The sequence below is a fragment of the Capsaspora owczarzaki genome (assembly GCF_000151315.2).
Source record: "Capsaspora owczarzaki ATCC 30864 unplaced genomic scaffold supercont2.6, whole genome shotgun sequence".
Lineage (NCBI taxonomy): Eukaryota > Filasterea > Ministeriida > Capsasporidae > Capsaspora > Capsaspora owczarzaki.
In genome coordinates this window covers 589,796-606,950 of record NW_011887297.1, presented here as the reverse complement: position 1 = coordinate 606,950, position 17,155 = coordinate 589,796, and the positions used below count along the sequence as shown (strand labels likewise).

At 53.0% G+C, this 17,155-nt stretch overlaps 4 protein-coding genes across 4 annotated transcripts; 2 read left to right on the top strand and 2 right to left on the bottom strand.

Annotated features, from left to right (window-relative positions):
* The first annotated feature begins 6 nt into the window (after positions 1 to 6).
* On the top strand, positions 7 to 4,669 carry CAOG_04163 (serine/threonine-protein kinase/endoribonuclease). Its single transcript, XM_004347938.2, has 5 exons — positions 7 to 800; positions 931 to 1,180; positions 1,281 to 1,449; positions 1,538 to 1,640; positions 1,769 to 4,669. Exons 1-5 carry the CDS (start codon positions 67 to 69, stop codon positions 4,527 to 4,529), a joined length of 4,017 nt encoding a protein of 1,338 aa, XP_004347988.2. The 5' UTR covers positions 7 to 66; the 3' UTR covers positions 4,530 to 4,669.
* Positions 4,670 to 4,761: 92 nt separating this feature from the next.
* Positions 4,762 to 5,612, top strand: CAOG_04162 (hypothetical protein). Its single transcript, XM_004347937.2, has one exon. It carries the CDS (start codon positions 4,778 to 4,780, stop codon positions 5,393 to 5,395), a length of 618 nt encoding a protein of 205 aa, XP_004347987.1. The 5' UTR covers positions 4,762 to 4,777; the 3' UTR covers positions 5,396 to 5,612.
* Positions 5,524 to 9,421, bottom strand: CAOG_04161 (hypothetical protein). Its single transcript, XM_004347936.2, has 10 exons — positions 9,358 to 9,421; positions 9,206 to 9,277; positions 9,040 to 9,114; positions 8,875 to 8,946; positions 8,728 to 8,799; positions 8,578 to 8,652; positions 8,353 to 8,501; positions 6,119 to 8,275; positions 5,822 to 5,953; positions 5,524 to 5,652 (listed from the first exon to the last, which is right to left on the bottom strand). Exons 4-8 carry the CDS (start codon positions 8,904 to 8,906, stop codon positions 6,435 to 6,437), a joined length of 2,169 nt encoding a protein of 722 aa, XP_004347986.2. The 5' UTR covers positions 8,907 to 8,946; positions 9,040 to 9,114; positions 9,206 to 9,277; positions 9,358 to 9,421; the 3' UTR covers positions 5,524 to 5,652; positions 5,822 to 5,953; positions 6,119 to 6,434.
* A 1,469-nt stretch (positions 9,422 to 10,890) lies between these two features.
* CAOG_08759 (hypothetical protein) lies at positions 10,891 to 16,912 on the bottom strand (the record flags this gene model as incomplete). Its single annotated transcript, XM_011272087.1, has 33 exons — positions 10,891 to 10,918; positions 11,007 to 11,090; positions 11,172 to 11,255; positions 11,338 to 11,421; positions 11,506 to 11,565; positions 11,668 to 11,751; positions 11,863 to 11,934; positions 12,086 to 12,166; positions 12,242 to 12,322; positions 12,423 to 12,494; positions 12,575 to 12,643; positions 12,733 to 12,813; positions 12,936 to 13,019; positions 13,092 to 13,175; positions 13,247 to 13,330; positions 13,415 to 13,522; positions 13,607 to 13,675; positions 13,754 to 13,837; positions 13,931 to 13,999; positions 14,088 to 14,171; positions 14,256 to 14,339; positions 14,430 to 14,513; positions 14,623 to 14,706; positions 14,800 to 14,883; positions 14,964 to 15,047; positions 15,131 to 15,214; positions 15,314 to 15,397; positions 15,479 to 15,562; positions 15,655 to 15,729; positions 15,798 to 15,866; positions 15,956 to 16,045; positions 16,113 to 16,480; positions 16,592 to 16,912. 33 exons carry the CDS (start codon positions 16,910 to 16,912, stop codon positions 10,891 to 10,893), a joined length of 3,141 nt encoding a protein of 1,046 aa, XP_011270389.1.
* Between the last annotated feature and the right edge of the window lie 243 nt (positions 16,913 to 17,155).

Below are 17,155 nucleotides of genomic sequence, written 5' to 3'. Positions count from 1 at the left end.
ATTTCTCCATCAAGCACAAGTTTGGCCACGTCATCTTGGCGAGCGAAGACAAGCTTGTTTACGCGAATGAGCGCAACACGCCACCACTCGCGAGGGACGTCGCTGCGGCTGCGATTCGTCAGACTGGCGCTCGCATTGATGCTCGTTGCAGCTGCGTCTGCCGTCTGCTGCAGTGCTGCTTGGACGGGAGGGACAGGAGGGACAGGAGGGACAGGAGCAGGACTGGGAAAGCGCGGCGCCACTGCTGAACGGGCGTCCTTTGGGCAGATTGGCTCGTCCTTCTCGTCAGCCTCGTCGTCCCAGTCAGAGTCCAAGCCACACAAGAAGCCGACAATCATGCTCATTCCACAGCCGGAGCGCCAAGCACAGCCGGCGAATCGACCAGGCGCGTCATCATCTCACTCGTCAGGAGCGCCGAACGCGCCAATCGAGACCACCGATGCCGCCGGGAAGCCGCCCGTGTCGCGCATGACAGACAGCTGGCCATTCTCGTCGTCGTCGTCGTCGTCGTCGTCGCCTACAACGAACGATGCCCTGGATACGGAGGCGTCCGTGTCGGACAGCGACATGGATGACCTCCACGATGATGATGATGATGACGATGACAACGATCGATACCACGTGCCCTGGAGCAGTCTGCGAGGCCCTGATGGAGTGCTGTCATTGCATCCAAGCAATTCAGAGCCAGGAAGCGAGGGCGGCGTGCCAGACTCGCATCATGTCGTGTTTGGATCGGAAACTGCTCCACCACCACCGCTCTTTGTGCGCACGATGGACGGCTCGCTCCACGGGGTTGATGCGTAAGTGCAGATCGCCGCATTGGTATTCACTCTCAGCACCATTGCACTCGCCCTGCATGTGAGCGTTGGTGCGCTCGACTGATTGCGAGAGCCTCATCTCCGTTTTGTGTTTCGTTTGGTTGCTTTGCAGTGCCACGGGTCGCACGCTTTGGTCGCACTTGTCTGGACCAGTGTTGCAGGTCTATTCTGCTCGCATGAATACGACAAGTGTTGACATTGCGTCTCCTTCACCCAAGACAGAGAGCAAACCATCGACCGTTCACCTCCATGAGGACTCTCCAGACTTTGAGCGAGTGCACCTTCAGCCGCCAGTAATATCAGCGCAGCAAGCCATGGCATTTATTCCCGAGCTTGTTCACGGACACCTGTACATGTTTAGTGTACGGTCGCTCGATTGTCATGGGACCAGATTGGTTTTTGTAGTGTTGTTCTGAACTCATATTCTGCCCCACCTTCTTTGTCGCTTGGTTTTTGTTCTAGTCCGACGGCTTGAAACAGCTTCCCTTGAGCATCCCACAGCTAGTAGCTACATCGCCACGCACTCAAGGGAATTTGCTATATCTCGGAGGGCAGACCTGTGATGTGCTCACACTTGATCCGTTAACGGGTCAAATTCTTCGCTCTTTCTCCACGTCCGGGTCGTCCGAAGGTATGAATCGGGCTTGAGATGATAAAAATGTTATCGGGTTACGAAAAACATCCCCCCGGCATCTGACCTAAGGGATATTCGCTCGCAGACACGGTTGTCAAGTTGGCTGCTTCGTCCTCCCCCGACTCTGTCTTGGTTGCGAGAACCATCTATGTTTTGCGAGTCATTGACACGTTTTCGTCCATGGAAATGTAAGCAAAGCGGCCGCCATTGCCCCGCCCCCGCATCTTGCGCTACTATCGTTCGTTTGTGTCTCAATGGTGCATCCTTGCTCAATCCCTCACTCTGATCGATTGCGTCTGATTGGTGATTCACACAGTTGGAATGTGACGCTTTCGCAATTGTCCGTGGTCGGCGTTCATGGCCCAGCCTTTGCACCCGCCAATGACCGATTCTTTACGTCGACAGACGATCTGGTTCTCACCCTCGGCAATCTCTTTGCTGGAACTGCGACCTGGAGCAAGACTTTTTCATCCCCAGTGCTGAACGTTCTTGGATCAAATGGACTTGGCGAGGCCGTTCCTTTGCCGCTTGTGAGGATTGTGGAAGATGCGACTCAAGGGGATACGTTTGAGCCGTCCAAGTCGTACTCTCCCCCTCAGGCTGCAGAGAATCACATTTTAAAGCACGTCGTGCTTGTTGGCAAAACTGGCAATACTGATGGATACTTGTTTGCAAAAGAGTTGCTCACGTTACCCAAGCGTCTTGTCATCCAGCGACTACTGGCGTTGTCGCATTTGACGCATCCCGACTCGTACGCGCAGCTCCAATCGCGTTACCCTCTGTTAGCGGCCGTGGCTTCGGCGTCGTCTGCCGCTTCCGGGGGCGGCCACCAACATGCGAGCAACCTTGACACATCGGTCGCACTTCACAACCCTGCATCGACCGACGCTGCTTGCTCAATCAACTCGCCGTTCTTTCCAGATTGCGTTGTCGGTCTTCACAACATTCCGCCGCTGGCCGTTCGTGACATTATTTCGCGAACGGGAAAGCACTCCTTCCCTTTGTCGACCTACGTCGATCCGCGTGGCCGGCTCGCGAAATCTTCCGCACAAGATGTATTGAAGGCCTTGACCGATGCAAGAGAGGCCATGACTGGCATTTCTACGCTTTCGCCCGCGACGCTGATTGGCAGCGTCATTGGTGGCGTGCTGATTCTGCTCTTGTCGTTGATTTTGATCTTGTTGGTGGTCATTTTGCAGCGCATGAACCAGGACGACCGCAAGATTCTTCTGTCGCTGCTGCAACGTCTGCTCCGTCTGGATGGGGCCACACAGCAGGCCAGTCACGACTCTCGGGCGCCAGGTTCGGCCAAGAAGAAGAAGAAGAAGGTCAAATTCAATGCAGGACCCTCCGCACCAAACTTGTCGGAGGACCAGCCGTCCCATGCCGTTACCGATGGCGAGGGCGATGACGTCGATGACGAGCCAGCGGAGCACGACACCCCGCAGTCGGACGGCGCAATCACTGGCCAATCTGGTCTGCTTCCAGCTGGTCATTTTGGTCCAGCCTCGTTGACTGCTGCCGCTGCTACTGCTGCTGCTGCTGCTGCTGCTGCTGCTGCTGCTGCTGCTGCTGCTGCCATCCCTGGACAAGAGGTGGTGGGCAAGCTGCGCATTCATACTGAAAGCGTGCTGGGCGCCGGCAGCCAAGGCACGTACGTCTACCGCGGCTCGTTTGACGAGCGACAGGTGGCTGTGAAGCGCATCTTGAAAGAGTGCGTCGCATTGGCCGACAACGAAATCCGAGGCCTGCTGGAAATTGGATTTCACCCCAACGTCATTCACTACTACTGCAAGGAGCAGGACGAGCGATTCGTGTACCTGGCACTCGAGCTCTGCAATTACTCGCTGGTCCAGTTGGTGGACGAGGCTCCCGTAAACCTGACTCCATCGGATCGTGTTCGCATGTCGATTGAAATTCTGGCCGGTTTGCGGCATTTGCACCATCTTGGCATTGTCCATCGCGACCTCAAGCCGCACAATGTCCTCGTGACTGTCACTGAAGACCCCAGCCATCATCCGCACGTATCTGTCAAGCTGTCTGATTTTGGATTGAGCAAGAAATTGCCTCCGGGCCGGAATTCGTTCTACTCTGCCAAACCCACAGGCACGCTGGGCTGGATGGCGCCCGAGTTGCTTTTGGCGATGGAGCCTGCCGGGCGATCGCCCAACCCGCTCTCAGAGGGGTCGAGTACGTCTTCTTCGCCGTCCAGCAGCTCGCTGCAACAGAATAGCAGTCTTCCGAGAAGCACACCAACCGTGGCGGATGAGGGTGTCAGTTCACACTCTGGCTCCGCAGTTGCTGCTCCGGGGTTGGCCACGCCATCAGAGGGCTCGTGGCATCGCGTCCCTGGTGCTGCCGCTGCTGCCACCACCACCACCACCACCACCACCTTTACTTTGCCTGCCGTTTCTCGCACAAAAGCGGTGGACATATTTTCGGCAGGTTGCACCGCCTTTTACTTGCTCACCAATGGAAAGCACCCGTACGGTGAACCATTTGAGCGCGACAGTAACATTTGTCGCAACCACCGGAGCCTGCTCACCTTGGCCTCGCTTAGTGGGAGTCACGAGGCGCTGCACTTTGTCGAGCAAATGACCCAGTTCTCTCCAACGGCCCGCCCGACTGCTGACGAGCTGCTTGCCCACCCATTCGTTTGGTCGGGGGCAAAGAGGCTCTTCTTCTTGCAAGATGTGAGCGATCGCATTGAGACGAACGGCGACGAGCTGGGAGCCCTGCTGGAAGCGAGTGCAGCGAGCGCGATCGGATCGGACTGGCGAGCCCCGATGCACCCCGAGTTGGTTGCGCAGCTCACCAGCTTCCGCAAGTACAATTACGCCTCCGTCAAGGACTTGCTGCGTGCCATCCGGAACAAGACACGCCATCGTCAGGAATTGACGCCGAATGTTCTGCGGATGGTCGGCGAAACGGACGCAGCCAACATGGAATACTTTGGCGCGCGCTTTCCACCGTTGCTCATGCACGCATACCATGTGGTCGTCACGTCGAAATGCGCCACCGAGACGCTGTTTCTGGACAAGTACCTGACCTTCCGGCCCTTCTCTCACGGCAACTGAACGCTGAAAAGCGAGTTTGCCTTGGTCAGGCTTTTCGTTTCTCCAGCTCTTTGCTTCCGCCCGTCTTCTTCCAATGCAATATTTCCTTTATCTCCACAAAACAGCATGTCTTACATTTTATCAATACAGAATTACCGCCATTTTGTTTGTTTGTGTTGTTTCGTTTTTCCTCTGTAAAAACCATTCAACTTTTTTTTTTTTTTTTTTTTTTTTTTTTTTTTTCCCTTTCTCACTTTCCATTGTAGCGCATGGCTTTGCTCGCCTCTCAAGCGTCCGGGCTTCGCGCCCTCGTCCGGGCAGCCACATCGACCTCCTCCTCTACTGCTACTGCTACTCTTGCTACTAGTATGATTGCCGCCAGAGCGACTCCCGCTGCAGTGTCAGTGCGCTCGCTGAGCTCCCTGCAGTCGTCGGTCGCGCACAGCCCAGCCATGCTGCTTCACGCCATCCGCAGCGGATCGGCGCTCGCCCCGGCCGGCTTCGCAACTGGAGCAACAGCTGCATCACCGTCGACGAGCCTGGCGAGCGCGGCGGCAGCGAACGCGCACGCCGTCGGATTGCTTTCCGGCGCTGCTGGATCTGCATTGGCCGTGTCGCCCGCCGCATCGCCCCTCTTGGCGCAGGCCGTCCGCTGCGCACACAAGCGCGTCTTGAAGAAGCCCCGCTTGTACAAGCTAAAGTCGCGCAGCGCTGTCAAGCGGCGATTCCGTCTCATGGCCAACGGTCGCTACAAGCGTCGCCAAGCCGGCAAGCAGCATCTGAACATCCACAAGTCGCGCAAGCGAAAGAACCGTCTGGCCAAGACAGTGCTCACCACAAACACTCACACCAAGACCATCCGTCGCATTCTCGTCAAGCGGCGGTAGTCGGCCTTTCTGCATTGACAAGTATCATTGGGGTTGGATTCTACCATTCCCAGTTGTCCTGCACACACCACACGCCTTTCATTCGCGCTGTGTCGATCCGTCCTTGTTTCGTTGTGTGACGAGTGATGCTGTTGGTCATCTTTGTGCAGTTTCTTTTTAAAAACATTTGTGTTGTCACTGAATCAAAAGTACATAACCTGCCGTCACCAAGCACAGCAACGAAACAATCCAGTGCAGTCGTATCCCAATCACAGCAGCTGCAAATAGGGTACATGGTAGTAGCGATTGCCATGATTTTACCCCCCCCCCCAAATTGTCAAGTTTCACACACCAATGCATGAGATTGCGAACAGTGAGTGAAACCGTGTTGAATTGAACTGGAGCAACAGCAGTAAGCGAACGACGAGCAAAACCAGTTGGCGGTACCTTTGGAAAATGTGCCCAGGAACCCTTTCTTTTCGCTAAAGATGAGACTGTTGAGACGCGGGATGCGTTTGCCGTAGGCGCAGGTGCAGATGAAGAGCAGCACGGCAATGACCATCCCGTCGAACGAGTACGCTGCCACACACACAGACACACAGACACACACAAGGCCGAGGCAATGGGGGCGGTTAGCAACGCTGCAGGAAAGCAAAACCAACAGGGAAGCGGAGGAGCGGAGGTGGGGGAGGGGGAGAGCAAGGGAGCTGGAACTTGGCGCGTATGGCGTTCTGAGTGGCTCACCGTTGGTCATTCGAAGAGTGTGCGTGTGTGCTCGGCTTTTGACAAGCTGAGTAACAATCACAAACAAGACTGGACGTCACTTATTGAAAAGACCGAATTGTGTCAAGAGTGGGAGGAAATTATTGTTGAACAACGTCGATGAGAACTGCGGCAACTAAGCGGTTCACTTGCTCAGAACTGCACGAGTTATCATTTCAGAAATGAGAACGAGGATTCATACAACCATGCTAAACACACGAAAACATGCTTGTGGCAAGCAGACACACACACACAAGAATAATCTGTACAATGTTCACGAGAAAGGCCCGATTCGACTTCAAATGAAAGCGAATCCAATGGTCAAAGACAGGGCAAGGAGAATAGGAAGCGGCCTGCAATCGAGAGAAGAAGCAGCACCAGTAGTACCTGTCGCCTGCAGGCCGGTTGACGTGGGACCAACGACATCTGGCGTTGATGCCGAGAATGATGTCTCAGACGCATCGTTGACAGATGACGCAGAAACCAACGAGGCTTCTGATGCAAGCGATGCCGCTGACGCCGAGGCAAGCGATGCGCCCGAGGCAAGCGAGGCGCCGGAAGCCCGAGATGCCAACGAAGCTCCGGACGCCAACAAAGCTTCGGAGGCCTGTGACGCCTGCGACGCCTGCGAGGCTCCGGAAACCTGCGACGCCTGCGAGGCTCCGGAGGCCTGCGACGCCTGAGAAGCCTGCGAGGCTCCGGAGGCCTGAGATGCAAGAGAAGCAAGTGAAGCGACTGACGCCTGCAAGTCAGTCGTGGAAAGGGCGACACTCGCTGCAGTCGACGCAGAAATTGACGCAGCAGAGGCAACGCTGGCAGATGAGGCAGATGCGAGAGAAGCACCCGAGGCAAGTGACGCGCCAGAAGCCAAGGAGGCGCCAGAAGCCAGCGAGGCACCAGAAGCCAGCGAGGCACCAGAAGCCAACAAAGCTTCGGAAGCCTGTGATGCCTGTGACGCCTGTGAGGCCTGGGAAGCTCCGGAAGCCTGTGACGCCTGAGAAGCCCGAGATGCTAGAGAAGCAAGTGAAGCGACTGACGCCTGCAAGTCGGTCGTGGAAGGCGCGACACTCGCTGCAGTCGACGCGGAAATTGACGCAGCAGAGGCAATGCTGGCAGATGAGGCAGATGCGAGAGAAGCGCCAGAAGCCAGCGAGGCGCCAGAAGCCAGCGAGGCGCCAGAAGCCAGGGAGGCACCAGAAGCCAACGAAGCGTCGGAGGCCTGTGACGCCTGTGACGCCTGTGACGCCTGCGACGCCTGCGAGACTGCGGAAGCTAAGGATGCCATTGAAGCACCAGACACCACAGATGCCATAGAGGCTTGTGAGGCCCGACTCGCCCGCGAGGCAACGATCGCCGCAGTGGCGGCAGAGGCAGCGCTTGTGGCCGAGGCCAATCCAAACTCGCTCGAGGAGGCCGCGATCAGCGAAGAAATGGAAGTAGCCAAGACGGCAGAGGTGAACGAGGCGAGAGGCAAAGAGACCGAGCTCGCCGCTATGGATGACGAAAAAGACGAAGCACGGAGGAATGAGGAAGCCTCGACCGACGACGTTGAAGCGACAAAGACAGAGGAAGCAGATGGTTGGAAGGCAGAGGATGAGGAAGCAGCCACAAGCGAGGAAGCCGAACTTTCAAGCCCAGAGGCGACAGAGGTTGTAGCAGCGATGGAAGAAGACGCCGACACGAATGAGGCTGAACTGGCCACAACGGATGATGAAGCCGCGGCAGCGCTGGACGACGATCCGGAACTGGCAACGACGGTGGACGAGGATGCCGCAAACAAGGACGAAGCAGAACTCGCGCTGATGGTCGCCGTTTGCACGGACGCGCTAGAAAGAGAAGACAGGGATGACAATGATGCAGCGGAAGCAGACGCTAGAGACGTGAGGGATGGCGATGCAAATGCAAGAGAAGACAAGGATCGCGATGCAGCGGAAGCAGACGCAAGAGAAGCACTCGATGCAAAGGAGGCGCTTGATGCAAGGGATGCATTTGTGGCCGCAGATGGAAAGCAAAACCCGGTACCAGCCACAAAGTCCAAGTAGCAACTCGCGCACAAGTTGATTGTGGTGCAAGTCAAGCATCCATAGTTGCAACATGCCGATCCGTCGACCAAACAGGTTGCACAGGCACTCGGACAAGCTTGCAGCCAAAGCCAAGTACAGAGATTCGGGGTTAGTTTGTTTGTTGCAAAACACCCAGCGCGCTGTTTGACGTACCCTGAAGCGCGCCCATACTGTTGTTAAAAGTGCTGGGAGGCACATTGAAGCCAAACCCGTTGAAGCTCAAATCAGTCGAGACGAGTTGCGTCAGTCCTTGGAATAGCCCTGGCGGCAATGTTGTGACGAGCGGGTTGGAGTCGAGGTCTCTACAGGTACGAGCAGTCAGGCGAATTTGTTTGCGCCAGAACCCAGAGCTCTGACAGAGACACTGCAACCTCTTACAGGGTTTGCAGCTGACCGAGCCCTTGGAACAATCCTCCAGGGATGCTCGTCAGCTGAGCATTCGAGCCGAGATCACTACGCAAAATACGCGAAAAGCATGAACATCAAATTCGGGAGAAATCGGAAGGCGTTCAAAGCGTTGTCACGTACATTTGCGTCAAGGTGCCACGCCCGAGAAACAGTTGAGATGGCAACGACATGATCGATGTGCTTCTCAGGGAGCTGTCCAAGTGCAAGAGATCGTGCCAAGATGAAGCACCAAATGCTGCTTGTGTCGTTACAGGCACAGTGACTTACAATGTGCGCAGTTGAGGCAAACCCTGGAGCATGGTTGAGGGCAGAGCGGTCAGGGCGGTGCTCGATAAGTTTCTACAAACCAAGCGATGCACATCATCAACATTTCTCGCGCGTTGACCATTTATGCAAGTGATGCAGCTGTAGCAACGACCTTGAACGACTCACAGCAGTTGAAGCGAGTTCAACCCCGAGAAGGCGGACGGCGCGACATTCGTCAGCAAGGGATTTCCATTCAAGTAGCTATTGGCCAAACGATCGCAATGCGTAAGCGGGACACTCTACTGCAACATTGTAGGCTTGCCATATCCAACACATTCTGCCACGACGGTACAGGCTAACTAGGCTGGATTGATTGACAAAGATACCATCTCGAAGTTGCGTCAGCTGGTTGAATCGCAAGTCTCTGTGCCGGACAAGCACATCATCAAGCGGTCAGCGGCAGAGCCTGTGTCCAGTCGCCTGTGTCCTTAGCTGGCACTTTACAAAATTACAAGACTTGTGAGGTTGGTAAGTTCACCAGGTCCAAAATCAGCAATAGCGTTGGAAGACAAGGACCTGCCAAAATGCCAAAAGACACAACGGTTCAATAATTGGGTGAAACAAGAGGGGCTAAAAGTGCTCGTTCACGCTCGCAATGCAACATGGCATGGTTACAGGATGGTAGTATTGGCGGGTATGCCTGGAGGGATGGATGACAGGTTGCGACCTGCACAATTCACAGATGTGCCACCGCAGTCACATACAGCGCATGCAGTGATGTCCTGTGCGTCGTTGGGACTTGAAAGTGCGATGACAAGCAAAGCCACGAGTAGCCATGACGCAAAAAGTGCGCCACGAGGGTGAACATGTGCGTCGCGCATCGGAATCGGCTGCTGTTGTGCAAGAAAACGTTGAGGCTGTGTGAACGGGAAAAAAATGTGGTCAATAAAACCCAAAGGCCGAGGTAGGTGTGAGATGGACAAAGCTTGTACAAGTAGCGATGCAGCCATTGAAGCAATTTAGGATAACCTTCGAGCCACAAAACGAAAAGTTGGCAAACTGGTTTCACCCCGAAAAGTATGAAGCACGATTCTCTGGCTTCCCATGGAGGACCCAGATCATTCGGAATGCAAACCCAAAACCAAAATCAACAACGCAAATACAGCAACACCGAGGGGGCAGTGTGGGGCGATGCTTCCAGTGATGGCGAATGGCAGAAAGCTCATTGCCGGATTTGGGCACTTCAAAAAACAAGATCGCCGTGGATTTTGTTGTCAATCAACAACTCTGCCGCCCCGCCAAAGTTCCTCACGCTGGATCGCAGCACTGCCTGCTCAGCGAAAAGTTCAAGCTCAGTTTGACTTTTTGGAACCAGCGAGTGCGTGGAAAGTAGTGCGGGGGGACGGGAGTAGTGCATGGAAATGTGAATCTCAGTCATTGCTCTCAGCAGGTATGGTGAAAGGACATGATGCGAATTGTCTGCACAATCAAGGCTGTATAGTTTACAAAGAACGAAGACTGAGGCGAACGAGGGGACCTGCGAGCTGTTTATCAGTGCAAGAATGAGATTCGCACCGATGCAGGCGAATCGCTCATTCCGAACATCATTGCCCATCCAAACAAGGACCCGAAGATCGGGCGATTTGATCGAGAGCATCAGACTTCTCTGAGAATCAAAGGGAAGCAAACTCAAACAAACCATTCTTTTTAGGGGGTCAGTTTTGAATTTTCGTGTTGGTCATTTTGTTCTTTTGTGTTGACTCGGGTTTCCTGTCGATCGGCTTTGGTCCATGCTTCAAGGGACTTCACAGCGCCTTAATTCAAGCATGCACACGGTTTGCATGATGGAAAGGTTGACACTCAAAAGCACATTTACTACAACCAGCCATGCAAGTTTAAAAAACAAACAAACAGAAACAAAAACCACCAAACTACCCGAATTCAAACACAATCTGCTACCTCGAAGTGAGCAAAAGTCATCATCAGAAGAAAACACAGCAACAGACCACCAGAGAAAGGGAAGAGAGCGTTCTCTGGTTAGTTCGGCGGTTGATTCTCGCTCAAGCTGTTCCAAGTGAGAAAGCCATACCGTCAAACAGTAAGTACCACGTGCATACACGACAGTATCAGCATCAGAGAAAGGGGACCCATACTTGAGCGAGTCAAGTGCAGAATTCTGGCTGCGTGCTGCTGCCATCACTCGCTGTCCTGCTTCGCTCATTTCGTTATACCACAAACTGTTTACATGCGAGTGAGCAAAAGCACTGCAGAGCAGCAGAAAAAACACATTCATTGTTGATCTCAATCTGGTTTTATACCTGAGCACTTTGAGCGTGGTATTCCGCAGGAGCGCTTCTGCCAACCTTTCGGCGCCAGCATCGCCAATATGATTCTTTCCGAGACTGTGTACAATGCAGTGAGTAACATGCAGCTTGTTTAATGACCAGTGCGACACGAAATAGCAGAAAAGCGAGAGGAACATACTCGAGAGTCGTCAGTGTTGTGTTCTGCGAAATCACTGCCGCCATCGCATTTGCACCACTATCGCGAATAGAATTGCGGGACAGGCTGCTCTCAAAAGGTAAGTGTAAGTATCGTTGCTCATCAAGCGACATGCTCAGCATGCAAGGTAGCAAGCGAACGAAAACCTACTCGAATGAAGTCAATCCCACGTTTTGCTTCAGTTCCTCCGCCAGCGCCTGAGCTCCTGCACTGCCAATCCAACATTCGTACAGGCTGCTCAACGTGTGAGTATCATCAACGCAGTGCGTCAAAAGGGCGCAATAAGCAAGGGCAGAAATAGCCATTTCGTACTTTAGAGTGGTCAGTGTCGTGTTCACCCTGAGTGCCTTGGAAATCGCTTCCGCTCCTGCATCTCCGAGCTGAGTGGAACTCAGACTAGAATCGTGTCGTGATTGAACAAACCCCCGACATGGTCGAGCTGCGATTAGTTGACGACTCCAAGAACGACAATAATCAGCAAGCCAGCGCGATGGAAAGACAACATACTTGAGTATAGTGAGCTTGGTGTTTTGCATCAGCGCTTCTGCAATCGCTTGGGCTCCAATCGGGCCAACCTGACTGGAACGCAGACTGTTGTCACGGTGAGCGCTGATGTGCTCCCACCAAAACTGAATCCGATCGACCACGGACGCCACGGATGCCACCCCGCCACCCCACCACCCCTCCTCCCTCAGAACAAAGAACATCAGCGCGAAAGAAGCAAACAAACTTGAGCTCGGTCATCCAAGAGTTCTGCTTGAGTGATGTTGCAAGCACTTGCGCTCCAAAGTCGTCAAGGCCAAAGCGAATCCTAAACAGTGTCGTGAACAACAATCAATGTGAGTTGCAATGAAAGTCACAACACCAACCGAACACGAGAACTTACTCAAGCTTGCTTGGCTTGATCAAACTCAGAACCTCTTGAATCACTTGCACTCCAGCAGAGTCAACAATGTTCTCACGCAAGCTGTCCGCATAAACTGAGTTACTTATATCCATCGAAAGAAGCATCACATGCGTCGTCGTCATAGAAGGGGGAACAACAGGAGAAGGGAGAAGGAACATACAAAAGCCTGGAAACCCGCGACAGGGCTTTTTCGAGTCCAAATCCATGCGGATTACGCACCTGCGGCAGCAGACTGTGACCACACGGTGACAAGTTGCGTGAGCGACCACCTCTGGCCACTTCAGAGTGAATGTCAACTGCAGGACAACATACCGCTCTGTGGTCAATGGTTCTGACATTTCACGCTCGAATTCAGGGTCATAGCGCTTCATGTCGCGCAACCTGGAATCACGCCGTGAGTAATCGCATCAGAAAGAATCATTTTATGCGCACACGTGAGATTTTGACCGGCACGAGGGATTGCAACCTACTTGAACGTGGTCAGCGTCGTGTTGTGCTTGAGTGCGGCTGCGATCATTTGCACTCCTGAGTCAACAAAGCGAGCCGTCACCCTGTGATGCCATCACGGTGAAGAAAACAAACAACCAAACAAGAAAACGAACCATGAATCATCAATTAGCACTTGCTATCGCTTTCGGAGCATCAAACGACACACAATGAAAGGTGACCGTACTCGAGGGTGGTGAGCTTGGCGTTTTGCTTCAGCACAGTGGCAATCGAGTGCGCTCCAGCTTTGCCAAGCACGCCGTTCCCTAGTCTAATCCCAGAAACAGTGTCAGTTTCAGTGAATCAAGCATCGAGGCATATCGGCGTGCGACTTGGTATATACTTGAGCGAGGTTAGAGTCGTGTTCTGAACAAGTGCGGGTGCAATTGCCTGCGTCTCAGCATCGCCAATGGAATTGCCATCCAACCTGCTCCCACATAACAAGCAAAGTGATTACAGTGAGGCATGACACCAATCACCGCGGAAGATTGAACATACTCGAGCGTGGTCAGCGCAGCGTTCATTTTGAGCGCCTCGGCAATAGGTTTCACACCAGCAGTGCCAATGGCATTGTTATTCAGACTGCAACCACGTGCTAAGTAAGAATACCAACAAGCAGGTCGTCCGCCTTCAGGTGTGACATCAATCAGCAAACAAAGAACGTACCGCAGCGTAGTCAGAGTTCTATTCTGCTTCAGGGCCTCGGCAATCGCATGCGCTCCAACGGCGCCGATAGGGTTGAAGGCAATCAAACCACGATCATTGGAAGATAAACTGATTGAGCAATGCGGTGAGCAATAGAACGATCAAGGAGCAGCGAGTGTTTGGGAGTGACAGAAAGGTGTTCGAAACCCTTACTCGAGTGTCGTCAGCGTGGTGTTCTGCTTGAGTGCTTCGGCAATCTCGCGCACTTTAAAACAAAGTTGACTGCAACTCAGACTGTTGGCTGATCGTGAGTAAAAGCAGCAACAACCAGTTCCACAACAACAGGAGCATAGAACGTACTCGAGAGTGGTCAAACTTGTGTTCGACTTCAGCATTTCGGCAATGTTGTTGGCTCCAACATCGTCAATCGGATTCATTGAAAGACTGCGTTTTCAAGTGGTAAGAAAATGAATCACCAGAATATAGCTTCGCTCTCTTCCAGACAAGAATAGCCAACAGCATCGCTACCAAACGTACTTGAGCGTGGTCAACGTGTTGTTCTGCGTGAGTGCTCCACTGATCGCTTGGAGTCCAGCAGTGCCAATCCTGCAATCATTGAGTCTTGATTACCATCAAGGTTAATCTTTGGCCTTTGCAGACAAGAAATGGACCAATGTGCGGCTGAAAAACATACTGCAGAGTGGTAAGCGTCTTGTTCTGCCGAAGAGCATCCGCAATGGCCTGCGCGCCGGCATCACCAAACCAACTTTCACCCAGACTGTGCTCAAGCAGTGAGAATTCCAAAGCACTCTGATAATCAAGAGTGATAGCGTCGAACCGGCAAAACATAATGCAAACATACTCGAGTGTGGTCAGTGTGGTGTTGCTCTTGAGTGCTGCAGCAATCGCCTGCGCGTCGGCTAATTCCAGGAAGTTACGCGCAAGCCTACTCCCAAAAAGTGAGTCATACCATCGAAAGCGAATGCATACCGCCATAAAGCACGGCATGCATCAACACAAAGAGGGCAGCTCTTACAAGAGTGTCGTGAGCGACGTGTTTTGTACAAGCGCTTCTGCAATTGCTTGAAATCCAACGCCTTTTAATCCATTTTGGCTCAGGCTACCAGCAACATGTGAGCACGCGGTATTCGGCAGCCGCGATTGCCTCCGTCCCCTCGCACAAAAATGAGCAAAGAACGACATAATAAAAGATAGGAGCTCGCACGTACTCGAGCTCAGTCAGCGTCGTGTTCACTTGGAGCATCCGTGGTATCGCCGCCTGCGCACCTGAGCCGCTGGAATTGTTTTTCAAGCTGCGAGCATTACAGTCAGCGATATGACGAATGATCCATCGCTTGCAGTTACAAAAACATGAATTCAGTCAAAATGAGAACGGAGGATCATACTTGAGGGAGGTCAACGTAGTGTTCTTCTCGAGCGCGTGAACAATCGCTTCAACTCCAGCATCTTCAATCGAACACCAGTACATGCTGTGGCAATTGATGTCAGCGAGGGCATAACAACGCAGCAGTGGAACCCAAGGCCACAACATCCATCCGGCGGAACGTACGAAAGCGTGGTCAACGTCTTGTTGCACACCAGAGCATCAGCGATCGCACGTGCTCCAGCTTCGCCAATATCATTGTTATTCAAACTATTTGAATGAAGTGAGCAACACACATCACTGCTCTTCTCGCATGACCTCAAGCAATGATTCAGCATGAGAATGGCACTGACACAAGCGTAGTCAATGCGAAGTTGGTCTTGAGTGCCTCTCCGATCGCTTGCGCTCCAGCGCTGCCAATGTCGTTGCAGATCAAGCTGGTGACCATGCAATGAGAATAAATAATCCAATATACGATTCAACTTATCAGCGAACAAACAACTAGCTGACGAGAAAGAGAGTGGTGGAATCCTTACCGGAGCGCAGTCAAAGTGGTGTTTTGTTTCAGCACTTTTCCGATCGCTTGAGCTCCAAAGTCTCCAATTCGAGGACCATACAACCTGACCCAACATACAGACATGGTTAGATTGATGTTCGCAATCAGACGCGGTAGTGGTCAGCATGAGAGGGAAGAAGCATACACGAGCGTGGACAGGGTCGAGTTTTGCTTCAGGATGGCGGCAATCGGGTTTGATTCTGCCGAGTCGAATTTACCCGAGTGTAAACTGTTACCACACAATGAGCGACGCCATCGAAACAAATGGAGCGTTTGCAATGGCAAACTAGAATGCAATCAAAGTGCGAAAGCGGTGCGTACTAGAGCGTGGTCAACGTGGCGTTTTGCGTCAGTGCTTTTGCCATCGATCGCGCTCCATTGGCATCGAGGTAACCCCTGTCGTCACACGGTGAGCCAATTACCTCACATAAGCAACACGGGCAAATGGTGCAACAACAACTTACGAGAGTTCAGTCAGTGTGGTGCTTTGCGTCAGTGCATCAGCAATCACTGCGTCAATGTAATTTCTAGTCCTGTTATCATAAAGCAAGGTAGTGAGCGAGGGGGACATTGTACAGCTGCCATGACCATGGCATCGGCAAATGGATCCAGCTTTACATACCGGAGTGTCGTCAGCGTTTTGTTCTGCACTAACGCTGCCGCAATCGGCTGCATTCTAGCATTCTTGAAGTCAATCACACAGTCGCCCAAGCTGATACCATACGGTGAGTCAAGGCATCAAACAAACATGGAGTTAGCAGAAGCCGACAAGTACATACTCGAGCGTAGTCAGTGTGGTGTTTTGCAGGAGTGCTTCACCGATCGCTTCCTCCCTGCTGAGCTTCTTGCTGTCCTGGTTGTCGTCGCCGTCGCCAGCAGTGTCGTCGTCGCAGTCCTCGTAGTCGCCGTCGTCAGCATCCGTTTGACGAGCCTTCTTCTTGTTCTTCTTGGATGTTGAGGTGTTCTCCCCGGCCATTTCAGCAGCCCGACGCTTGCTGCGGATGGTCGTGGGGACGCCACTACTGGAAGTTGAACTCGTCTTGCCAGTACGCGCAACTGCAACCTGAATGGGTTTGCGAGCACGAAGATGGTAGCTCACAGTCTGAGATCCTTGGTTGGTTGGTGCAGTGGCCTTCTTCTGAGCGGTCTGGCGTTATGTGAAAAATCAAACAGTAGGAATCACAAACGAAGCGAACAAGATGTCAGCGACGAGTTAGTGGAGTGGCATTACGTCTCACAACTCTTGGGCAGGCGGCACCTTGCTCAGCGGCTCTGAGATTGAAGAGGCAGGGACAGGTGCGGCTGCCTTGCTGGTCCTGCCTCGCGGAGCAGCAATAGTAGTAGTAACCACTTGTACTGCTGGTGTAGCAGCAGTGGCAGCAGCAGCAGCATTGGCAGCACGGGCAGCAGCTCGCTTGGGTTTGGGTGGATCGACCTCCATTGGCGTGACCACACGATCGTCCTCCGCTGCGTCGGTGCTACCGAGGCTGCCGCTGGTCTTTGGCTTGGTGGCTCTTGTAGCGCGCATGGGAGTAGGAGTGGGAGCAGGAGCAGCCGAGGGTACCGCCTTCTTAATCATTTAGGAAACAAAAAGTTCAAAACAAAACAAAAAAAAAAACCCCCCAAAAAACCAAACCAAAACAAAAGACTGAGATGTGATACAAAACAAGACAAAGGAAAACTAAGAGAGGATACACACTTTGCTTATGTTCATGCCTCAAAAGCCAGTTATTCGTGGCAGCATTGGCACCATCTCTCTCTCTCTCTCTCTCTCTCTCTCTCTCTCTCTCTCTCTCTCTCTCTCTCTCTCTCTCTCTCTCTC